Source organism: Bactrocera tryoni, unplaced genomic scaffold (assembly GCF_016617805.1).
Source record: "Bactrocera tryoni isolate S06 unplaced genomic scaffold, CSIRO_BtryS06_freeze2 scaffold_25, whole genome shotgun sequence".
NCBI classification, from domain to species: Eukaryota; Metazoa; Arthropoda; class Insecta; order Diptera; family Tephritidae; genus Bactrocera; species Bactrocera tryoni.
Window position 1 is genome coordinate 11591315 of NW_024395977.1, and position 26776 is coordinate 11618090.

At 37.7% G+C, this 26776-nt stretch overlaps 1 protein-coding gene across 1 annotated transcript; it reads right to left on the reverse strand.

Moving 5' to 3' along the window:
- Nucleotides 1–8645: 8645 nt before the first annotated feature.
- Nucleotides 8646–9746, reverse strand: LOC120780643. Its single transcript, XM_040112908.1, has 5 exons — nt 9464–9746; nt 9220–9401; nt 9050–9154; nt 8791–8989; nt 8646–8719 (listed from the first exon to the last, which is right to left on the reverse strand). Exons 1-4 carry the CDS (start codon nt 9519–9521, stop codon nt 8807–8809), a joined length of 528 nt encoding a protein of 175 aa, XP_039968842.1. The 5' UTR covers nt 9522–9746; the 3' UTR covers nt 8646–8719; nt 8791–8806.
- Between the last annotated feature and the right edge of the window lie 17030 nt (nt 9747–26776).

Consider the following 26776-nt stretch of genomic DNA (forward strand, 5'->3'; position numbering starts at 1 on the left):
TATTGTATTATTTCACTGTGTACCATTTTCCTGTCATAATCTGTACTTTTTAACCCATTACTTGTATAAAATAATTTCGATGTTTCACATCTGCCAGCTGTCAACTGACAGCTCACTTTTTTTCTACTTGTGATTAGCACTGCTTCTGTTTTTTAGCTGCTAATTGGAGCTTTTTAGTTATGAGCCAGTTCTTCATCCTTTCAGAGGTTTCTTCACATAGGATTTCTAACTGGTTTAGTTCTTTTCCAACCACAGTTACCGCAATAGCATCGTACCCGATAATTTAGACCCCTTTTCCTAGTGGGAGTTTAAGCACTCCGTCATCTAGTATATTCCACAACAGTAAACCCAGAACTGATCCTTGGGGTTACCTCCCCCGTTACCATACACTCTTTGGGTCCATCGCCGGTATCAAAAAGTAACAGCCTATTCGACAGGTATTTGGAGATGATTCTAGGATGGTGCGAGCTAGGGTCTCCAGCCGGTTTGTTTGGTTTCTTCAAAAGAACCAATCGCTGTTTCTTCCATAATTTCAGCAGCAAAATCAATTTGCAACAGGATAACGACCCAAAACACCCATCTTATCTTTTAGGTGAATGGTTGTTATGGAATTAAAAATAACTCCATAGGTCCCGAAATCACCATACATTAAACCTATTCAAAGTATCTGGAACTTTTTGGAAAACCGTATTCGAAAACATCGAATTTCATCAAAATAAGGGCAAAAAACTGGATCATTGACTCAGAGGGTCAAAATATCCGGAAATAATACCAGAAATTGAGTGGGGAGCATACAGCGATGTCTAGGGACAATAATAGCAACAAAATGTAGGCCAAAATCAAAATTACTTTTGATTTATATAAACAATCATTAGTGTACATAAACTTTTTTGATATCAATTATGCTCATTTTAAGCTTTAGCTTTATTTTTTTTTATTTGTGTAAAAAAAAAAAATATTTTTATATGCTAAATTTAATGCTAAATATACATCTTTTGAAATGGATAGAAACCCGAGAGGGGTTGCACTCCGGGAGTGCAGGTAGAAGTGAAAACTTGAACTTATATTTTTATTGTGTTCTCTGTCTCACATACCCAAGAATATGAAGACAATATAAGTATGTATGCATGCCCATGATGATACTCCCAACCACAGCATTGTGATATTTTCATGCTTAAATTTTTGCTTTGAACCAGGCAATCGCAATGTATGCAAATATGTACATATACTTTTGCGTTTGCCGTCGGCATTTCCATATTGGCATGTAAACATAATTATGATATGCGTACAATTTTGTATGAATGAATGAATAGTAATATTGATCTGCATGCTCATATACATTCATTTACACTTATATGTACATATGTATATTTGTATACACTTCCGAACAAATAATGCACAAGCATACAAACATACATATGCGTACACATGTGAATATGTCACCAACAAAAAATTGAAACATTGTTCTACAAAAACAATTGTCTCAAATAACAGAAGCATCAGAAGTCAATATGGCAGCCAAAGGACAAATGTAGTAAATTTTACAATAAAAACGATTCCATTCATAAACGCAGGCGCAAATTCCATAAGCGACCTCGCTTCATTCATAAAAACAGACGCCGTAACATCTCCCCGAGCATGCCATTGTCAACAAGCGTCTTTTCGCGACATTAGCGAATGCTAAAAATCATAAATTGAAAAACTTTCTGATGCTTCTTCACAGAAAGAAGTGAGAAAAGTGGCAACAACGCAGTTGTCGATTTATAATATTTATCTATTCTAAAATATTTTTCCGTAACTCGCAAAAATCTGCGTCAATATGTATTCACGCTCATACGTATACATGCATACATATTTACGCACGTTTGTAGGCAAAGCTGTTACAGCGCCAAGGGAAGCGTTGACATTCGGCGGTCATTCGTTTATTTTTTTCGGCACAGCTTGGATTTTCTATCATCACACAAATGCTTAACACAATGAGCGCGACAGACTGCAAACGACATCTGTCAAATATTAGAATACACACGTTCTTAGGGACACAGTTATTGAGGCAGCTGCACAACTACATATATTACTACATAATTAGCACCTTTTCTATGTCTTTATCTTCTCTGTCTGAGTATATATATATGTAGGTATGTAATCTCGTCTGTCGCGAAAGCATGAACGAATGCCCATGCAAAGAGCGCGTATAGTATACATACATATATTATTATAAGAATACATGCGGAGAATATCTGTGTAAAATCTCATCTGTCGCGAGAATGGCTGAAAATGCTCACCCACAAAAGTGCCCAACGCGCCATAAGAAGTTTTCACTTCAAAACCCGCAAAATTTATTCATTTTAAAACAAATAAACGTGTCGGAATTTAATAGAACTAGGTGTATGTAAACTTTATTGGTCCACTGTATATTTTCTATATACATATGTATTTTATATCAGAGCACACAAGCATGCACGTGCAAATTGAACTATTTCATGACGAATTCCTTAACGTCTTTGGAAATATATAATAAAGTCATGCATGCATTATTACCTAAGTATTTAATTAATGTAGGCTTAATAAATTATATATTTACATATTTATTTGCTGGGCATTATATGTTTGATGACATATTAAAATACCAAGCGGTCGCGCATATTCACGTATGTACATATGAATGTAATTATGCGTGCATGTAAGTAAATATGACAGACCCATACGTATAATATTTGTAAATTTGTCTATACACAACTTTGTATGTAAATGTGAACACTTATTCCCTACAAGAACACTGACAGTCAGCTGAACGTACATTTGACTGTCAGAGCTGAAAGAAATTCAGTCAGCGCGCAGAACAAAGTTTCTATCATTTTCTTAAGTGCCTAGTGAAAAAACTGATGTAAACAAACGCATGCGTGTGAGCTTGCATCTCTCTTTAACACACTGGTATTCGGAATTAAATCAGTATATATCTCTACTGCTTACCCTCATGCTTTTCTTGGTTCATTGCTGACCACAAATCTGTCAAAGCTGAAAATTGTCAATAATGACTGAAAAGCTAACATAGCTGCAATTTGTCATTTATGACTGTAAATCTTTCAATGATGACACATTTTTTTTTTCAAATTAGTTTTATCTTTATTCATTTATAATCTGAATATTAAAATAACATTTATGTCAAAAATGTTATACAAAATTAATATAACTCTACATAATAAGATTAATTACATCAGAATTAAATTCGATATCTTTTTAAGTCTATTTTACATTATAATATACTAAATCATAATAATTCATATTTCAAATCACAACAATTCATTAATTTTCAATCATATAATTCATGTTTCAAAATCATAATGGTAATAAAATAAAATTAAATTATTGAAAAATTATATTGATTGTTTCTTTTCCTATTAATATATTTTTTTTGGTTATTTCGGTGGTGACCCCGTTCAATAGACCTCCGTATACTCTTTTCCAAATTGAAAGAAAGATCCTTGTGGCTGGTAAACGACTATAAAATTGACATTAAGAAAGCATAGGTTAGATTATAAACCTTAAAGTTAAGTGTAGTCAGTTTTGTAATAAAGCTCAACAGAAGCACATAGTGCTGCTTATAAAAACGCATTGTTTTATTTTTTATGTGGCGCCCGAGCAGGGACCGTGAGGAAAAAATAATAATATTTTTTATACTCGCGGACGAAACCTAAATAACATTTCGTACTCGGCCCCTTAGTACCTTTCGGAAAAAGGACGGGCAGTATCAACCCAGCCGAACGAAAAGCATAAGCTAAATACAAATACATTGAACAAAAAGTGCCAACCAATACAACAAATACAACTCCTAGAGGAAAGATTTAAGTTAATTCATCAAATACAACCAATACAACAAATACAACTACAAGAGGAAAGATTTAAATTAATTCATCAAATACAACCAATACAACAAATACAACTACTAGAAGAAAGATTTAAACTAATTCAGCAAACACAAGAGGAAAGATTTAAATTAATTCATCAAATAGAACCAATACAACAAATACCACTACAAGAGGAGAAATCTAAATTAATCACACAAAGGAGGAAACATTATCAACACAGGAAAATGCAAATGATATTTATGTAAGTTTGATATTAAGATTATTAGTAAGTAAGGTTATGTGAAAGGAAATAATTATTGTTATAACAAAAGAAAAGTTAACACTGTAAAAAAAAAAAAAAAAAAAAAAAAAAGTTTAATTTAAATAATCAGAAACAAGTGAACAAAATGAGTCAGGAAGAACAAATAGCATCGACATTGTCGAGATTAAATCTGCACTCATCCAGCACTAACGTTTCCCCTCCTAACATCCCTTCCACTTTCACTCCTAATCAAAAAAGAGAACTCGTTTCGTTAATATCGGAAACAGTTTCGACCATATTACACCCACAAATCGAAGAAGAAGTTGAACATCCTGTAGATTTTAGCATTAACGTGGACGCATCCGAAAGAGTTCCGGATGTGGTAAAATGTTTAAGAGAATTTTCGGGTAAAAACGGAGAATTCAGTTCATGGCGGAAATCGGTAGATAGAATATTATTAATGTACGGACAGAATAAGAACACCTCAAAATATTTTGCTATCCTGCATACAATAAGACACAAGATAGTTGGCGAAGCTGACACGGCCCTTGAGTCTTACCGCACCCCATTAAATTGGGGTAAGATAAAAAAATGTCTGATGTTACATTACTCAGACAAGAGAGACGTTAGCACGTTGGAATATCAAATGACAACACTTGCACAACGGGGTAGCACTGTTGAAGAATTTTATCAACAAGTTTATCAATATCTCTCGCTTATCCTAGACAAAATCGATTGCCTGGAGTTAGGTGAAGAAACTTTGTATGCCATGACAACGACATATAGAGAAAAGGCACTCGACACATTTATAAGAGGTCTGAACGGTAACTTACCCAGTCTGTTAAGTGTAAAGGAACCAACCAGTTTACCACAGGCTCTCAATATGTGTCTCAAATTAGGCAACATGAATTACAGGACGAACCATACAAATAGTATCAGTCGCTTACCGACCAATACCAAACCTATTAGCCACAATCAACCCATCAGCCACAATCAACCAAGGTCATACTTCTTCAAACCGCAAGTAAGACCCTTTTACCCAGAACTTACAAATGTTCACAACCAATCCCTTAGACCAAATTCGTATCAAAAGTACGAACAAAACCGACACTACGTCACAGTGCAACCAAACTTTAGACCACCTCTTCCTCCAAAACCTCCTACACCAATGGAAGTTGATCGCTCTGTTCAAACGAAGCAAATAAATTATCAGAATAGGCCTCAGTATCAACAAAATCAAACATTTTATAATAGGCAGCAAACATTCAGTAACAAACCACAAGCATTTAGTAATGGACCAGCGCAGGCTAATAATAATCAAGCTAGTAAGAGACCACCATTACAGATAATACAGACTCCTAATAAAATGCAACGGATCTACAATACTAAAGTTACAGAAACTGACCCAATAGAATACAATAATGAAATATTAGAATATCCTGAAGGGTACTACGAGTCTTCACAGGACTACCAACCCGAATACAACGAAGAACAAGAAGAGATCGAAGCAACCCCTAGTGACAATATCATTTTTTAGACTAAACTCCTCATTGCCATACTATCGTTTCAAAATGAAAAATGGCAATGAACTAAAAATTTTTATTAGATACCGATCAAACAAAAATTATATTAGTCCAACTTATATTAGGAACCCCATTCCGAACAAACCCTTCATTGCAAATTCTGTTGGTGGACCGTCAAAATTACTCATCATGCTAATATCAGTGTTTTCGGTGATGAAGTAGGTAAATTAAAATTTCACATTTTGCCCAAGTTAAGAACCTTTGATGCCATAATAGGTAACGATACAATGAAAAGTTTAAACGCAGTAATTTTTACTAAGGAGAACTATTTTACATTACTCAATAAATATGAATACCCCATCCACCAGTTAGCAATTAACTCTATTGCACACACTACATTAAGGCTAAATCATTTGAGTCCCGAAGATAACGAAAGATTAAAACAACTCTTTAACTCTTGCCCAACATTATTTGCTGAACCAGATAAAAAATTAACATATGTCATGAACGTTAAAGCCGAAATTAGGACTAAAAGCGATAGACCAATATATTCCAAAACTTACCCCTATCCAATGCCTTTAAAAAAAGAAATAGACAAACAAATTGAGGAATTACTTAAAGATGGCATTATTCGACCATCGAAATCTCCCTACAATTCTCCGGTATGGGTCGTACCGAAGAAAGAAGACGCCTCAGGATTAAAAAAATTTCGTATGGTTATCGACTATCGTAAATTGAACGAGTATACCATACCAGATAAATATCCCATTCCAGATATTACCACTATTCTAACTAATCTAGGATCAAATAAGTATTTTTCTACAATTGACCTTAAGAGTGGATTCCATCAGATTGCTCTCAACGAAGCAGATATTGAGAAGACCGCCTTCTCTATTGCCAATGGGAAATTCGAATTTACTCGACTTCCATTCGGCTTAAGAAATGTGCCTGCCATTTTCCAACGCACTTTGGATGATGTGCTACGGAAACACATCGGCGTTCGGTGCTACGTTTATGTTGACGACATAATTATCTTTAGCAAAAGTAAAGAAGATCATTTTAGAAATCTTGCAATTATATTTGACACTCTCGAAAAAGCGCATTTAAAGGTACAGTTCGATAAATGTGAATTTATCAAAAGGAAATCGAGTTCTCGGTATAAAGTTGGCCAAAATGGAATTCGCACTACACAAAAAAAGATAGAAGCTATAATAAATTTTCCACGGCCCAAAACTGTCCATGATTTACGCTCCTTTTAGGAATGACCGGACATTATCGCAGATTTATAAAGGCGTACGCACAAATTGCAAAACCCCTGACTGAAATACTGAGAGAGGAGAGCTTGGAAGAGTTTCCAAGAATCAGTCTAAAAGGACACTTTTAAATCTAACAGCACAACAAGTAGAAGCTTTTAAAGACCTGAAAAATTGCTTGACGTCAGACGATGTTATACTTCACTATCCAGATTTCGAAAAAGCTTTTGCGCTTACCACGGATGCTTCAAATTACGCTCTAGGAGACGTACTTTCCCAAGACGGTAGGCCAATATCCTTCCTGTCAAGAACTCTAAGCAGAGCAGAGGAAACTTTTGCCGCCAATGAAAAAGAAATGTTGGCAATAATTTGGGCACTACAGTCCCTGAAATGCTTCCTATACGGATCAAAAAAGGTTAAGATTTACACTGATCACCAACCATTGACCTTTGCTCTCAGCAACAAAAATACTAATGCAAAATGAAGAGATGGAAGGCACAATTGGAAGAATATAACCACGAAATCATTTATAAACCAGGCAACACAAACATTGTCGCAGACCTACTCTCACGACCACCAATCGCTAACTTAAATTCAATGACTGTCCACAGTAGTGACAGCTCTTCCGAAAATTTAATTTCTTCAGTAGAAATACCCATTAACGTCTTCAAGAACCAAATTTTCATATCAGAAGATTCCAAAAATTCATACAAATTCGAAATAGTTTTCCCTACGTACCATAGGCACTTAATAACTGAAACAATCCTACAATGAAGAATCGCTAAAATCGCTTTTAAAGAAATATCTTAATCCATCGGTAATCAATGGTATAAAAACCACAGAGCACATTATGCTAAAAATCCAATCAATCTACCCTCTACATTTCGCAAATTACAAAATTCGTTTCACACAAATAGTAGTTGAAGATATTACTCAGACCGAGGCCCAAGATAAAATAATAATACTAGAAAATTAAGAGGATCATATTTGATAAGAATCTTTAATGAAACTATAAGAATAAATAACATGAATTTTACAACTTTAGAACAACATTGCTTGAGACCACTGCCTGCTTTAATCCAACATTCAAACTCAAATTCAGAGTTCGAGGAAGTTCTATCCTTAAAACTTATGAAAGAGCTTAATATAAAAAACATTAAAAAAATAAGTTCTATGAATCTTTTAGTGAAATCCAGTTTATTCACTCATTTTGGGCTATTAGCCCTAGTACTTACCATAATTGCAATTTTCAGATGCAAAAAGCGCGTAAAGCCTGAAATAATTATTAGCAAACCGGAATCATTTCAAATGCCAGTAATTAAAAGGACGCAAAGCATAGAAGTCTTAACGACATCCCATTTTTTTAATTAATCAAGCGGGGACGCTTTGATATTTCGGAGGGAGGAGTTAACACAATATTTTATGAACTTCTACATAAATTCCATTCCCCACATTATATGCTAGAAACATACAAACCGTTTGCATACTTTGGAGTCCTATTGCAACTAAAAGTGCAACTGCGCTAAACGCGCATCCGCTAAATTCTTAAGTGAGCGAAACACGCGCAACCATGTCTTCTCCCCAAAACCAAATAGTTGCAGGTGAGCGCTACACGCGCAAACCCTTTTAGCTGACCAAGCATCTTTGGTCACGTAGGCCGGCTCAAGCATAGGTTAGATTATAAACCTTAAAGTTAAGTGTAGTCAGTTTTGTAATAAAGCTCAACAGAAGCACATAGTGCTGCTTATAAAAACGCATTGTTTTATTTTTTATGTTATATTTGAAAGAGTTTTCAATATTGTCCGATGTCCCTTTAAGTTTGTGGACATAACTGGTCTGTAAAATAATAATATATAAATGTAAATAGTAATTTTTAAGATGTTGATATTATAAATAATGTTTTTTACCATAGATTGTGCGAACTCAGGTTTCTCTAACATTTCTTCCCTCAAAGTTTTGAATAGGTAAAAGGCTTGCTACCTGGTCGAGAGCCTCGTCTTTTTCCTCTCCGGTCATGAGGCACACCGATCGCTCAATTTTTTTTAAATGCACCTTACATTCCCTAATCAGGGAACTCTGTGCTAGCATTTCCGATCTATCTATCGACTGTGAAAATACAAATAAATTATTTTATTTGTAATTATATCTTTATATATAAATATTTACTTTTTGTTCCACTGTTTCCAATTTGTCCGTAATTTGTTTCTGATGCCCTGTTATCAACACTTGTCCATTATTTAGTGAACCTAATGTATCGAATAATATCTGTTGCTATGAATTTTAAAAAAGAGCCGCATTAATATCTAAATTGTAAAACTTATAGAATATTTACTTACATTTGATTCTAAAGTATGTATCTTATCCAATATTTCTCTCTGCTTTCCCAGAATTTGTCTTAGAATGGCCGTCGTATTTAATTTTTGAGTTGGTACATTCTCCTTATCTTGTGAAGGGGTTGAGGTTGTTGATACGTTGTCTTTTATACTATATAACTTCCTTGGGATCAATATCTGATGATCTGAAATATATATTTAAATATTATTAATGGAATACGACTGCCTTATATTTCTGTTTTCTCACCATTTTCTTCTTGGCTTTCAAAGATTGATTCGCCAAACATATTGCTTGTAGAGCTCATGTAAAATTAAAATTTTTATTAAATTTATGTTATTAAAATCATTTAAGCAGAATGTGCGGGTTGTTGCGAAAAATCGTGTAAGAGATGATGCAAAAGAGGAATGAGAAGAAACTGTTCGACGTGAGGAATGCAAAAATATTTATAATCAATATCTTCTCTTGAAATTTCAATAACGTCAGCACTTAACTGACTAGCCAAAACAATTCCAAGACTATTGGCAGACTCAAAAGGAGTCTCAAAATAGTTTTCTAACTTCTTAAAAGCGTTACATATATATTTATTAGCATTGGATGAAGTTTTAATGTTTATTACTTTCATTGGTCCAAATTTTTTGCTAAAAAATAAAAATCCTTTCCTTTATTTGGATTAATTTCAAATGATCTTACTTCTGAGCCCATATTAAAATCCCCGCTGAATATATGCCTTTCATTGAGGTGTAAGAATACTTGTTGCAAAATTTTGATTGGCTTATTAACTATTTTTTTAAGAAATCGCATATAATTTTCAAACTTATATGCTGAAAAGGAATCTAATGGACCAAACTGTTTTACACACTCAGACAAATGGAGCAAACCATGGATAGTAAAACTAACCAAATCATCTCCATATATGGTCCCAAAATAATTTACAAAATCATTTAATACTTCTTGATGCAACAGTAAAAAATGATAGTATGAATCGCCATTAACACAATCGTTTAGGAGATAAATTCCAGTTTATAATAAAAATTGCCGAAACTCAGTTGATTTCCAATGATTAATTTCGTCTAAGCTTCTAACTATACGGCCAAATTCCGAGGGGATAAATTGAGTGATATAGTTAATTTTTTCATTAATCCCTTTTATATCACTTTTTTTAATAGTAACTTTGAAAGTTTTTTAGTGACTCCTAGATCAACTAAATGCATGGAATCTAAAGGAAATTGTGACACCATTCCGAACCCCGATTCTTCCACAATACATTTTTTTTGTTTTAAATTCATTGAGATGATTAGATGGACTAGTCCTTAAGGCATAAGTTAAATCTGTCCGAGGTGAACCAACTTTCTTTGAGAAACATACTCGTCTGTCTTTGTATATACCCTCCTGACAACATTTTGGGCAACCATTTTTACCATTATGTGGAATAACACTTGTAACAAAACCCTAGCTGGTGTATCACATGAAAATAAGCTAACATAAAATTTTTTTAAAGTGCAGTTTTGACCAACTTGAATTCCCTTTTTCCTTAACAGCTTTACTTCTGAACAAAACGCTGCCATAAACGAATTGATATTATCAGGTTTTTTAAAACCAGAAAAGCAAGCAATCAGAAATGGTGTCACATTTGGTAAGTTTGAAATAGCACCAATTATGGGCCATAAAACTCGGTTAGAACTTTTAAAAAGTTTTAAACCATCAATACCTATATCAATTAATATTTCTTCTAAATTCTCAAAAATATTTGCGGTGTTAGAAAGAAAAAAGTTTTGTATGCCAATATAGAGGAATTCTCCATTAGACATAGTTTTAATGTTAGCTCTTTGCCTGCCTGTGTTCAAAAGGGGTTTTGCAGAAAGGGGTAAATCATTAACTCCTATCTTACGCAAAGTTTTTAATAAGTCTTCTAAAGAATTTTGAGAGATATTATTTCTAATAGCCCACAACCTAATCTCATTTGCTTTCTTCTCAATTTCTAACTTGCTATCTTGGGACAAAGAATCTCTTAAGGAAACTGAAGTATCTATTGCTAAATGTCTAAAAGTTTCATTTGAAATTTCGCAATTCACAACATCACTATTTTCGTCATTTTCTTTTGCAACATATTTCATCGTATTTATGAGTTCACTATTCTGCGCACTATTTAACTTCCCCGCACATTCCACTAAATTTTTATATTTTATTATTTTGGATTTGAAAATCCTTTTTTCTTTACATAAATGATTTTGAAATGTCGTTTTTTTCATTTTTACTTATCTTTTCTTGATAATATAGTAAACTGTAGATTTAATCACACAACATAAATCACTTAAACAACGCACGAAATATAATAATTCGATTTAGAATTCACTGAATTAACGCGCAACACTTCTCGTTTGTGGCAAGAATAACAGTAAACATTTTTTTGCGCAACATTTTATAAACGTACATATATTTAATTGTATGTATCTCTTTTTACAGGGTTGCTTTTCTGCATACAGATCAGTGTTGATAAACGATGTTTAGTGTTGAAAAGTGTTTATTTAAAAAAAAATCAACATTGACAGTCATTTTAAATTTCATTTTACTGTCAATGATGACAGTGTTGAATAATTAAGCTATTTCATCCTTACATATATACCAACCAATGTCTGAATCTCACGTTTTGTCGAAGAGTCAATGTGTCGAAGAACTGACGCGACGACAAAGCGTCACAACATTGTGTTGTTGGTGGAAAATCTGAGCTGTGCCGAAAACACAAACGAACGATCGCCAATTGCCACTGCTTCCCTTGCCGCTGTAACAGCTTCTCCAGCAAACCAGTGTAAATATGTGGGAGCTTACATACATATCGACACAGATTTTTGCTAGCGTCGTAAAAATATACATATGTATATATACATATATGCTACATATAGACTACGTATAGACTACTAAGTATAGACTGCGTATCGCCCATATATTCCACAATAATAATAATAATATAGCGTGGTGATCGTAACCACGGCCTGTATCGCCACGGCGACAATCATGTTTACCCGCGTCTATAGATGTTTCACATCAAAAAGTTAGAAAAGGCTACTCTTAATATCGACGGTTATAACATAACTTGAAATACCTAGGCGTTACAATAGACACTCGGCTCAACTTTTGCACTAACATTGAGAAAACATGTGAAAAAGCGGCTCGAATATCTTTATCGAGAATGATGGCTAATATTGGAGGACCAAGCCAGGACAAACGAGCACTCTTAGCTTAAGTCAGTTAGTCGGTGCTAATGTACGTGGCGCCTACATGGGGACTAGCAATACAAAGTAAAACATACGCTAATAAAGCAAAATCTGTGACGCAGCTGAATGCAATGAGGGTGATTAGTGGAAAGGTAGAGAGACAGAAAAGCATATTTGAGTGGCAGAGGCGCTGGGAAGTGGCAGAAAAAGGAAGGTTTACGTTCACACTAATCAGGAAGATCCAAGAATGGGTGGAGAGAAAACCGGACGCGGATGATTCCGACAATATTTGTATAAATACGGTCACGATGACGGAACAGAATGTTCATTCTGCTGAAATGGCAGTGAAAGCATGCAACAAATTTTCTCTTCCTGTTCAAACTATGAGGTAGAGTGGCAAACATAGAGACTCATATAAAAGAACGACTGACCGCAGAAAATATCGTGCACCACATATGTATATGTATGTAAATTACACATGATACAATGAAAATTCGTGTAGATAGAGTGAAAATTTGGTCAGCAATTGCTTTCCAGGAATTGAGAATCAGACGAGAAAAGTACCCATGAAAAGCCAACCTTGGCGGAGCCAGGTTCTAGGAAGAAATGCCGAACGGCGGTAGGATCAGTGAATTGTAGTCGGAGTTAAGGGTTTAGTACGTAGGTGTCATGTTACGCAAGTTCAGCATAGGATGATATTCTATGCCGGGCGTGGTCCGAAAAGAGGTGTACCTTAGCGTGTAGAAAACCTATGCTAACACATACTTAAAAATATGTCGCCCAAGAAAAACTACAAACATTCTTCTACAAAAACAACAATCGTCTCAAATAAAATCATAAACTGAACAACTTCTGATATTACTTCTATAAGGAAAAGTGTCAACCTCGCATACCCCACAAAAAGAAATGTCAAAAGTGGCAACATAGCTCGGGTCGATTTAAAATATTTTACAATTCTAAAATATTTTTCCGTTTTCTGCGTTTATATGAATGCAAGCTCGTAAATAAACATACATACTTACGCTGGTTTTAGGCAAAGCTGTTACAGCGGCAAGCGAAGCGGTAACAATCGGTGTTCGTTCGTTTGTGTTTTTCGGCAAAGCTACGGTTTTCTATCAGCAACATAATGGTGTGACGCTTTGCAACACTCTTGCAACCAGTTGCGAAAGAATATTATAGTTTTTTTTTACTAACGGTTGTACATATGAGCTAAAACTGATCGAGATAGCTAAAGAGTTATATATATATATATGATTAGAAAGACGAGAAAAGTTGAAATCCGGTCGACTGTCTATCTGTTCGTCTGTCCGTGCAAACTGTAACTTGAGTAAAAATTGAGATATTTCGATGAAACTTGGTATGTGGGTTCCTTAGTACAAACAAAATTTCGAGTTCGTAGATGGGCGTAATCGGACCACTCACACAAATCGCCATTAACCGAAAACGTATAAAGTGCCATAACTAAGCACTAAATTAAGATATAAGGCTTAGCTGTAATTTGGCGCCGAGCAACGCAATAGAAACAGGCACTTGCGGGCAAAATTTTTAAAAAGTGGGCGTGGCCTCGCCTTCTAACAAGTTTAATTTACATACATATCTCCTAAACCATTTAAGCTACAACAACAAAATTTGCTAAATACAAATTTTATAAGAACTTCTACCGACAGTGTGAAACGGAAATCGGAGGCTAAATCCCATATCTCGGGACCCTACCACCCGATTTCGATAAAATTTAATACGTGGCATTTTCTTACATTCTGATGTCACAGTACACAAATCAAGATCAAGACACCGCTTACGCGATTATAGCCGAGTTAACAAAAGCGCGCCAGTCGTTTCTTCTTTTAGCTACGTGGTGCCAATTGGTTATTCCAAGCGAAGCCAGGTCCTTCACCACTTGGTCCTTCCAACGGAGTGGAGGCCTTCCTCTTCCTCTGCTTCCTCCGGCGGGTACTGTGCCGAATACTTTCAGAGCTGGAGTGTTTTCGTCCATCGCTGTCTTTTAATTCGCTGAACTATGTCAATATCGTCATATATCTCATACAGCTTATCGTTCCATCGAATGCTATATTCGCCGTGGTCAATGCGCAAGAGACCATAAATCTTTCGCAGAACTTTTCTCTCGAAAACTCGCAACGTCGAATCATCAGTTTTTGACATCGTCCAAGCCTCTGCACCATATATCAGGACGGGAATGATGAGTGATTTATAGAGTTTGGTTTTTGTTCGTCGAGAGAGGACTTTGCTTCTCAATTGCCAACTCAGTTCGAAGTAGCACCTGTTGGCAAGAGCAATCCTGCGTTGGAATTCCAGGCTGACATTGTTGGTGGTTTACGCTGGTTCCAAGATAGACGAAATTATCTACGACTTCAAAGTTATGATCAATATCATCGACATACGCCAGAAGCTGTACACTCTTATAAAAGATTGTACCAGCTCGATTAAGTTCTGCAGCTCGAATTATTTTCTCCAGCGAATTATTTTCCCATTATCAGTTCTTCGCCGCCGTGTTTCAAAAGCTCGGCCGGCAATTCATCGGCTCCGCCGCTTTGTTGTTCTTTAGGCGGGTAATTGCTATTCGAACTTCTTCATGGTCGGGCAGTGGATTGTCTGTTCCATCGTCATCGATAGGGATCGGGTTCGCCTTCTCTTGGCGTTGTACGTTCACTACCATTCAGCAGGCTGGAGAAGTATTCCCTCCATAATTTAAGTATGCTCTGGGTATCGGTGACTAGATCACCTTTTTGGATTCTACAAGAGTATGCTCCGGTCTTGAAACCTTCTGTAAGCCACCGCATTTTTTTGTAGAATATTCGAGCATTACCCCTCTCGGCCAGCTTATCAAGTTCTTCATACTCACGCATTTCGGCCTATTTCTTTTTCTGTCTGCAAATGCGTCTCGCTTCCCTCTTCAACTTTCGGTATCTATCCCATCCCGCACGTGTTGTGGTCGATCGTAACGTTGCGAGGTTGGCAGTCTGTTTTCTCTCCGCTGCCACACGGCACTCTTCTTTGCATTTTCCGAAAACCAATGGTTGCGGTGCAGCTGTACGTAAAGAGTTTGAAACGCCGTCCCACAGTTCCCTTATACCTAGTTGTTGACGAGTGCTCTCAGAGAGCAGAAGTGCAAGCCGAGTAGAAAATCGTTCGGCTGTCTGCCGTGATTGAAGCTTCTCGACGTCGAACCTTACTTGTGTGTGGCTGGTGCGAGTCTTGGCTGCAACAAGATAGTGGTGCGAGCTTGATAGCTTGGTATATTTTCTTGTGCTGGAATAAGCATATTTCGGTCCCCGGCCAAGCCATTTGGGGATGTTTCGTCGTGGAGGCAGAATTTACCGACCGTAGTGCCAAAGATACCTTCTTCGCCCACCCTGGCGTTAAAGGCGCCAAGCACGATTTTGACATCGTGGCGTGGCAGCTCGCATAGGTGCGCTCCAAGCGCTCATAGAAGGCATCTTTGGTCACATCGTCCTTCTCTTCCGTCGGGGCGTGGGCGCAAATAGGCGATATGTTGAAGAACCTCGCTTTGATGCCGATTGTGGCAAGACGTTCATTCACCGGAGTGAATGATAGTACTCGGCGACGGTATCGGTCTCCCACCACGAATCCCACACCAAACTTGCGCTCCTTTATATGGCCACAAGGACCTACTCGTCTCTGTCCTTGTCCCGTCCATCGCATTTCTTGGACGGTGGTGATGTCAGCCTTTATTTTTTTGAGGACATCAACCAGCTGGGCAGCGGCACCTTGCCAATTAAGGGACCGGAAATTCCAGGTGCATTCGCCTCAATTCGTAGTCCTTATTTCGTTTGCCATGGTCGTCATCAAAAGGGGGGTCTCTCATCCGAGGCTGACTGTTAATTTTCATTTGTAAGATTTTGTACGTGTCCCAAACCCAGCGCACAACCCTGTGAAGGGGATGTTTCGCCTTCTCACTTTAGCTCGCGTTCAAACGGATGTTCTTGGGCTACCCAGAGGATACTTGGTCAAAGACCGGAAGTCGTGAATTGCTTGAGTCATATGTAAAAGAATCGTTTCTGGCCACTCCCTTAGCCCTTCCTTACTTGTTTTAAATTTGATTTAATATTTTTTATATGAAAAAATTATGTAGCATTACCAAGACGACCACAGACAGCAGCTGCACGAGAACAAACTAATGCATCGCAGCGTGAACGTAATGCATGAAATAGATCTGTACTGAATCGTGGAAGGCGATGACGAATACGTCGCGTAGATCATAAATTCTTGCAAATTTATTTTATTGGCGATTAAAATCGTGAAGTGGATCACGCTGTGCAATTGTTTCGTGCAAGACGAGAAATTTTTCGTGAGCTACAAAGGTTTTTCCATCAGCATTAGATCAATTGTTTAAAATTTTTCTCGGTCGTATGCCATCTGATAATCACAAAATCGTAATAAAGGCTAATAGCAAGGCGATTCAATGCAAAGACAATTGATGATGTTGCTATTCTAATTATTAGAGATCAGTTTCAATCCCGTGATCTAGTACTTCATCGCAGAAATAAGCAATTGCAACGTGTTTCGGAATTTCATTGTAATTACGATGCATTGCAAAACCCAATATTGCATTGGAAAGGTGACGATGGCTACCATATAAATGATTAATCCACGACCAGGTAAATAATTGCCTATTTTCAGTGTGTTAACATTGGGTGTATAACGTAATGCCGACTTAGAATCCCGACAGTCAAAATACCGACAAATCAAAATGCCGACAAATCAAAACACTGACAAATCAAAATACCGGCAAATCAAGAAAAGGTGGCGGCTTTCGGCTTTCGACCACGAACACGATAATCATAACCCTTAGCCACTAGAATTCTCTTTCTGCGTTTCGATTGAAATAAGGGCGAACAGGATAAACTATTTCTCATATGTCGGCATTTTGGTTTGTCGGTATTTTGATTTTTCGGTGTTCTGATTTTTCGGTGTTTTGACTTTCGACATTTTCATTTAGCTGCATATTTAAATCGTGTCGGCATTTCAAATTTGGGTATTTTAAGTGTGTGCCGTTGACATTTCATTTGTATAAATTTCTAAAGTTACATTTCGCACTTATTTTCAGGTCGGCATGTACAAAAAAGTTAGTGCCATAAATTTTTATTCGTACCGATGGATGCTTCGTCCATAAGAACAAAATTATATCTTGAGATGTGGTAAACTTTATCATCTTCATAGGTTTGCCAAAATAGGAAACGCGCCTTAACTTAGTGCGTTTCAACCAAGCAAAATTAAGATCTGAAGTGTATGTATGTACATATATTCATTTACAAGATGCGATAGCGAATAATGCTAATGTTAATGACATCGAATGTTTAACTACATATTTTGCCATCTTCGTATATTGGTAGCCCACGGCATATGAACAAATACGCACAAGACGCAACATCTTATGTACAAGAATATTTAATAATATTTTTATTACATTTACATGTAATCCGCAGTGGGATGATATCAAAAATAGTTTATTTGAAGGACAGTCGACAACTGATATCATTACTTATGAATTTAATTGTTAAATTATGTGTATTTGTACTCCATAGAATGGCAAAAAGGGGCCGCACACACATTCACCCTGTCAGGAAAGTATCGGGAATTCTTCATTTCCCTCTCTCATCTCCCGCTTATGTGGAAGGCAGGTGCATTTTCTTTTCCTAGGTTGGTACAACTGTCCTTAATTATGATGCCAAAAATTAGCGCGATCTGTCAACCAGCTGTTGTAAAAGCTGTTTATGTTAGTCGACTTCAGTAGTGTTTGACGAATTTTACAAAACTGTTTAACGTTTTTTTGTTAACTTTTGGCCAAATACTCAACAAATATCATTGAGCAAGCACCGTGCTCACCTGATTTAGCTCCATGTAACTCCTGGCTATTCTTGTAACTCAAAGAATCGCTCCGGGGAAACCGTTTTGAGTTAGTTGAAGACATCAAAATAAATTCGACGCGAGAGCTGAGGTCGACTGATGCATAGTTTGTTTGATGGTGAACTGCAACGTGAGCAAGAATTCAATTCTAATGATTTGCGTTTATTTGTACAATCGAATTTAACCAAATTAAATATTCAGCAAAAACATATGTATGAGACAATCATGCGAGCCGTTTCCAAAAATACAGGTGGATTTTATTTCTTAGATGATCATTGATTTTAGCGATTATTCGATCGGAACAGAAAATTGCATTGGCACTTGCACTTGGTGGTCGGACCGCACACTCTGCATTTAAAATGTCATTGAATGTACCGGTGATTTAAACTCCAACTTGAAATATTTCGAGAAATTCTGCGATTAACGTAAATTATTTTATGGGATGAGTGTACAATGGCGAATAACAAAGCACCAGAAGCATTTAATCGAACAATGCAAGATTTACGTGGTAATCAAACAGCTTTTTAGTGGTGCTTTGATATTACTGTCCTTGGATTCTCGTCAAACATTGCCTGTCCTTCCTCGATTAACCTCTGGTGATGAAATAAATGCCTGTTTGATGTCATCAGTTTTTTGGAGATATGTACAAAAATTGACACTGATAATTAATATGCGCACCTACAAAATGATCCAGCTGCCCTTGAGTTTTCAACACAATTTTTTGAAATCGACAAAGTACCAAGGGATTGATCCCTATACCGAACAATTTTTGTACAATTGCTCAATCGGCAGATGAACTGATTGAATGCGTTTTTCCAAATATTAATTTTCAAAATCAAACGAGACTGTCAGGAGTGGTTACGACATATAAATCAATCGACAATGTTATGAATCAAGATGAGGCAATTGGGGAACTCACAACGTGTCATAAAGCATCGTAAAATCACAAAATTATAAACTTTTACACTAGTTTACAAAATTTTTTGTTGGATTGCATACTAAAATAAGTTTACGCAAATACAACTCTGCATGCTATGTTTTCGGATCGTTATAACTTATAACTTTATGAAACTATGTGAAACCCCTAAATGAATTATCCAATTGCATTTTTAAATTCGTTGGAACCAGCTGGTTTGCCATCGAATTGCTTGAATCTGAAATTTGGTTCTTTGATTATATTATTGCGAAATATTAAAACACCAAAACTGCGTAATGGCACCAGATTTTTTTGTTGTGCAATATTTTTTTATTTATTGAATCTGCTTTTTGTTTTAAAAGCCGAACAATATGTAATAAAATCTTAAATCTATTTAAGAACTAAACAAATTCAAGCAAGTAACTGAGCTGTTTTGGTGATACGTTGCTCTTTAGTACGCAGGCATATCTCTTCTTTTAAGGCGTGTTTGATCGCCAAAGCATTAGCCAAAGGGTTTGCATGATCTCGGAGTTTAGATATATATTTAAGTCAACTGTCCTCTACTTCTTTCTTTACCATAGGAATATCCATATCTCTATGGATATTTTCATTACGCATGCACCATGGTGAACTTGTAATTGTTCTAAGCAATTTTGATTGGAAGCTTTGTATTATATCAATATTAGTTGCACAGGTCGTACCCCACAGTTAAATGCCGTACATCCAAATCGGTTTTATAACAGCATTATATAAAGAGCACTTTGTTGTCTAGGCTAAGATTGGAGTTTTATTTAAAAGTCGATTTACATTTGCAGCTCTTATCTTCATGCTCTTATCTTCACTTCATCGCTTGGGGTTCTAAAATAATGTTCATTTTTATTGCCGGGCATATTTTCGGTCTAAGCGAAAATGTAACATGCTTACACTTTTGTTCATTCACATTCTTACGCCAGTTGGCTAGCCATTCTTCGACAGAACTTATGTGCTCCGCTTTTTCTAAAGAGAGTGTTCCAGGTGTACGGCTGTGCTTTTATTTCTCTCCGTGAATTCCGTGTTTAGAAAAAGCAAACAAACAAAAAGTAAAAGAACAAAAAAAGTATTAAATTGAAAACCAACAAATAGCAAACAGTGCACACAAATTTTTATTCTTCTTCTTAATTGGTGTAGAAACCGCTTAAGCGATTATAGCCGAGTTAACAACAGCGCGCCAGTCGTTTCTTCTTTTCGCTACGTGGCGCCAATTGGATATTCCAAGCGAAGCCAGGTCCTTCTCCACTTGGTCCTTCCAACGGAGTGGAGGTCTTCCTCTTCCTCTGCTTCCCCCGGCGGGTACTGCGTCGAATATTTTCAGAGCTGGAGTGTTATCGTCCATCCGGACAACATGACCTAGCCAGCGTAGCCGCTGTCTTTTAATTCGCTGAACTATGTCGATGTCGTCGTATATCTCGTACAGCTCATCGTTCCATCGGATGCGGTATTCGCCGTGGCTAACGCGCAAAGGACCATAAATCTTTCGCAGAACTTTTCTCTCGAAAACTCGCAACGTCGACTCATCCGTTGTTGACATCGTCCAAGACTCTGCACCATACAGCAGGACGGGAATTATGAGTGACTTATAGAGTTTGGTTTTTGTTTGTCGAGAGAGGACTTTGCTTCTCAATTGCCTACTCAGTCCGAAGTAGCACCTGTTGGCAAGAGTTATCCTGCGTTGGATTTCTAGGCTGACGTTGTTGGTGGTGTTTACGCTGGTTCCAAGATAGACGAAATTATCTACGACTTCAAAGTTATGACTGTCAACAGTGACGTGAGAGCCAAGTCGCGAATGCGACGACTGTTTGTTTGATGACAGGAGATATTTCGTCTTGCCCTCGTTCACTGCCAGACCCATTTTCTGTGCTTCCTTGTCCAGCCTGGAGAAAGCAGAACTAACGGCATGGTGTTGAGGCCGATGATATCAATATCATCGGCATACGCCAACAGCTGTACACTCTTATAGAAGATGGTACCTTCTCTATTTAGTTCTGCGGCTCGAACTATTTTCTCCAAAAGCAGGTTGAAAAAGTCGCACGATAGGGAATCGCCTTGTCTGAAACCTCGTTTGGTGTCGAACGGCTCGGAGAGGTCCTTCCCGATTCTGACGGAGCTCTTCGTGTTGCTCAACGTCAGTTTACACAGCCGTATTAGTTTTGCGGGGATACCAAATTCAGACATCGCGGCATAGAGGCAGCTCCTTTTCGTGCTGTCGAAAGCAGCTTTGAAATTGACGAAGAGGTGGTGTGTGTCGATTCTCCTTTCACGGGTCTTTTCCAAGATTTGGCGCATGGTGAATATCTGGTCGGTTGTTGATTTTCCAGGTCTAAAGCCACACTGATAAGGTCCAATCAGTTTGTTGACGGTGGGCTTTAATCTTTCACACAATACGCTCGATAGAACCTTATATGCGATGTTGAGGAGGCTAATCCCACGGTAGTTGGCGCAGATTGTGGGGTCTCCTTTTTTATGGATTGGGCATAGCACACTTAAATTCCAATCGTTGGGCATGCTTTCGTCCGACCATATTTTACAAAGAAGCTGATGCATGCACCTTATCAGTTCTTCGCCGCCGTGTTTGAATAGCTCGGCCGGCAATCCGTCGGCCCCTGCCGCTTTGTTGTTCTTCAGGCGGGCAATTGCTATTCGAACTTCTTCATGGTCGGGTAATGGAACGTCTGCTCCATCGTCATCGATTGGGGAATCGGGTTCTCCTTCTCCTGGTGTTGTGCGTTCACTGCCATTCAGCAGGCTGGAGAAGTGTTCCCTCCATAATTTAAGTATGCTCTGGGCATCAGTGACTAGATCACCTTTGGGGGTTCTACAGGAATACGCTCCGGTCTTGAAACCTTCCGTAAGCCGCCGCATTTTTCGTAGAATTTTCGAGCATTACCCCTGTCGGCCAGCTTATCAAGCTCTTCGTACTCACGCATTTCAGCCTCTTTCTTTTTTGTCTGCAAATGCCTCTCGCTTCCCTCTTCAACTCTCGGTATCTATCCCATCCGGCACGTGTTGTGGTCGATTGTAATGTTGCGAAGTCTTCGCTGCGACACGGCACTCCTCGTCGTACCAGCTGTTCTTTGCATTTTCCGAAAACCAATGGTTTCGGTTGCAGCTGTACGTAAGGAGTTTGAAATGCCGTCCCACAGTTCCCTTATACCGAGTTGTTGACGAGTGCTCTCAGAGAGCAGGAGTGCAAGCCGAGTAGAAAATCGTTCGGCTGTCTGTTGTGATTGCAGCTTCTCGACGTCGAACATTCCTTGTGTTTGGTGGCGCGCGTTTTTTGCTGCACAGAGGCGGGTGCGAATCTTAGCTGCAACAAGATAGTGGTCCGAGTCGATGTTAGGACCTCGGAGCGCACGCACATCTAAAACACTGGAGACGTGTCTTCCGTCTATCACAACATGATCGATCTGGTTGGTAGTTTTTCGATCCGGAGACAGCCAGGTAGCTTGATGAATCTTCTTATGCTGGAATCTAGTACTACAGATAACCATATTTCGGGCCCCGGCGAAGTCAATCAGCCTCAACCCATTTGGGGATGTTTCGTCGTGGAGGCTGAATTTACCGACCGTAGTGCCAAATATACCTTCTTTGCCCACCCTGGCGTTAAAGTCGCCAAGCACGATTTTGACATCGTGGCGGGGCAGCTCTCATAAGCGCGCTCCAAGCGCTCATAGAAGGCATCTTTGGTCACATCGTCCTTCTCTTCCGTCGGGGCGTGGGCGCAAATCAGCGATATGTTGAAGAACCTCGCTTTGATGCGGATTGTGGCTAGACGTTCATTCACCGCAGTGAATGATAGTACTCGGCGACGGAGTCTCTCTCCCACCACGAATCCCACACCAAACTTGCGCTCCTTTATATGGCCATTGTAAATGCCATAAGGACCTACTCGTGTCTTTCCTTGTCCCGTCCATCGCATTTCTTGGACGGCGGTGATGTTAGCCTTTGTCTTTACGAGGACATCAACCAGCTGGGCAGCGGCACCTTCCGAATTAAGGGACCGGACATTCCAGGTGCATGCCCTCAATTCGTAGTCCTTATTTCGTTTGCCATGGTCGTCATCAAAAGGGGGGTCTCTCATCCGAGGCTGGTTGTAGCTCTTCACTGGGGGTGTTTTTATGTGGCGGGTCCCAAACCCAGCGCACAACCCTTGTAGGGAATGTTTCGCCTTCTCACTTTAGCTCGCCTTCGAACGGATGTTCTTAGGCTACCCAGAGGATACTTGGTCAAAGACCGGAAGTAGTGAGCTGCTTGAGCCATGTGTAAAAGAATCGTTTCTGGCCACTCCCAAGTGAATGGCGATCAGAGAACTTTCCTCACTTGCGTGAACTTCTACACATGACTCCATCCTCCAATAAACACAAAAATATTGTGCACGAAACAAAAAGTAAAAACAAAAAAAAAAAAAAACATCAAACCAACAAAAATGAGTGCTGCTCAGCCGCACCAGCAAGGCCGTAGGTATTCTTTAAATGTCTACTTTAGCTTTGTCGAGCCAACAAAAGCAACTCCTGGCAAAAACAAAACTAAGGGTGATGACTCAAAATCAAAATTTCAATCAGGCACGCCAAATGGTAAAAAGCCAGAAATTTTTAATGGCAAGAGATTTGCCTTACTGAGCAAAGAACCTCCAATATATATACGGTAGCGTGAGCATAGCTCAAATGCGCTTGTTTCCAAAATAAAAAATATACTAACATAGATGAAACAAAAATTTAAACATAAACTGAAAACAGTTTCATGGATATTGTAAAATGCTTTTGAAATAATAACAAGAATTACTACTCTTACCAACTGAAGAGCTCTAAAGGCTTAGTTGTTTTTATAAAAGGGATAGAGTCTTCAGTAGACTCTAACGACGTTAAAAAAGCATTCGAAGAATCCGATTTACGTATACAATCTAAAATATCTGCTCCAACGCAGAATATCAGTTGAGGAACCAGATAAAAGAAATGATCCAGTACACTGTACAAACTGTAAAGAGTATGGACATACGAAATCATATTGTACCCTATGCAGTGTCTGCGTGGTGTGTGGTGGTCTACATCCTACTTCAAAACATAATTTATGTCTACAATGCAAAATATGATTCAAGAGATATTCAAAGCACAGAACCAAATGTTGCAAACTTTTTTAAGTAAAAAATGAGTGTATTGAACATTTGTTTATGGAATGCTAACTGTGTTAACCAACATAAATTGGAACTTTTTAGATTTTGGATGAAACTCATCTTACGAATAAAAACAATTTCTCTATACCGGGTTTTAGACTTCATGTTACAAACCACCCAGATGGAAAGGCATATGGTGGAACAGCAGTGTTCATTAAAACACGATTAAATCACCACGCATAAGAATCTCATGCTACAGCGCAGTTACAAGCTACATCAATATCTATAAAAAATCGCTGCAGGGACTTAAACCTGACGGCTATATACTGCCCCTCTCAATTTAGAATTGTACACAACCAATTTAAGGAGTTTTTTGGAACACTATGTCTTAGATTTCTAGCAGGCGGATATTACGATGCAAACACACGTATCGTAATTAATCGAAGAGGACGACAGCTGTATCACACTATTGTAAATAGGAACAATAACCTTGACCTAATATCTCCTGGTAAGCCGACATATTGGCCTAATGATCGTAACAAAATACCAGATTTAATTAATTTTGCTGTAATCAAAAATATACATAAATCGCACATAACAGCTGATACATGTACTGACCTATCTTCTGATAACTCTCCTGTACTAATAAAAATATGTGAACAACCAATATTCGCTAAAGCAAAAGTGGGTCTAACATCTTATAAAACAAACTCGATAAAATATAAAAATTCCGTGAGTAGCCACATTAATATTGAGTTCAAAATAAATACGGGAAGAGATATTGACGAAAGCATAAGAGAACTCAATGATATAATAACTAACGAAGCTGTCTTAGCAACACCAAACAAAAACTATAAGCCGCTTGGTCCCAGAAAAATCATTAATAGAGAAATAGAAAAGCTTGTAAATGAGAAACGGCGTGCAAGACGTGAAAGGCAGATAAATCGTTCCCTTTACACTCAGCTTCAATTGAAATCTGCTCTACGTAAATTAAAAAAGCGCTTAAGTGTGAGGAAGAATTCAACACTGAAATGTATATAAACAAGCTGTCTCCAAATTCAAACAAGCAAAATTCCCTTTGGAAAGCCCAAAAGTCCATGAAGCCACCAATTCTAAAGGCAAAATGTTTTTAGTCTTATATAAAAGGCCTTCAGGCCCAACCATATCAAATGCCTGAGCCACGTCTAGAAATATAGCTGACCAGTACTCTCTGTGCTCTAATATTTTAGAAAGACCGGGTATACTCTTACATGGAGCGACTCTTTAGCTGTGTTGGGTAAGATTGACAGCTTAAAGTTGTTCTTTGGCAAATTAGGTTGAAATTCCTTTTCTGTGTGTTTTGCAAAACAATTAGCTCCATTTCACCCAAGTCTCGTATAGGCATGTTGGAGTCAGTTGGTGGCTTCATGGACTTCTGGGCTTTCCAAAATGAATTTTGCTTATTTGAATTTGGACACAACTTTTTTATATACATTTCAGTGTTGAATTCTTCCTCACGCTTAAGCGCTTTTTTTAATTTACGTAGAGCAGATTTCAACTGAAGCTGAGTGGAAGGGGATCGATTTATCTGCCATTCACGTCTTGCACGCCGTTTCTCATTTACAAGCTTTTCTATTTCTCTATTAATGATTTTACTGGGACCTAGCGGCTTATAGTTTTTGTTTGGTGTTGCTAAGACAGCTGCGTAAGTTATTATATCTTATCTCTTATGCTTTCGTCAATATCTCTTCCTGTATTTATTTTGTACTCAATATTAATGTGGCTACTCACGTATTTTTTATATTTTATCGAGTTTGTTTTATAAGATGTTAGACCCACTTTTGCTTTAGCGAATATTGGTTGTTCACATATTTTTATTAGTACAGGAGAGTGATCAGAAGATAGGTCAGTAAATGTATCAGCTGTTATTTGCGATTTATGTATATTTTTGATTACAGCAAAATTAATTAAATCTGGTATTTTGTTACGATCATTAGGCCAATATGTCGGCTTACCAGGAGATATTATGTCAAGGTTATTGTTCCTATTTACAAAAGTGTGATACAACTGTCGTCCTCTTCGATTAATTACGATACGTGTGTTTGCATCGTAATATCCGCCTGCTAGAAATCTAAGACATAGTGTTCCAAAAAACTCCTTAAATTGGTTGTGTACAATTCTAAATTGAGAGGGGCAGTATATAGCCGTCAGGTTTAAGTCCCTGCAGCGATTTTTTATAGATATTGATGTAGCTTGTAACTGCGCTGTAGCATGAGATTCTTATGCGTGGTGATTTAATCGTGTTTTAAAGAACACTGCTGTTCCACCAATTGCCTTTCCATATGGGTGGTTTGTAACATGAAGTCTAAAACCCGGTATAGAGAAATTGTTTTTATTCGTAAGATGAGTTTCTGACAATA

Coding starts and splice junctions, on each gene's coding strand:
- LOC120780643 (XM_040112908.1), bottom strand. CDS start 9,521: ATGAGCTCTACAAGCAATATGTTTGGCGAATCAATCTTTGAAAGCCAA. Junction 9,155..9,219: donor TACATACTTTAGAATCAAAT/GTAAGTAAATAT, acceptor TAAAATTCATAG/CAACAGATATTATTCGATAC. Junction 8,990..9,049: donor TGGAAACAGTGGAACAAAAA/GTAAATATTTAT, acceptor GTATTTTCACAG/TCGATAGATAGATCGGAAAT.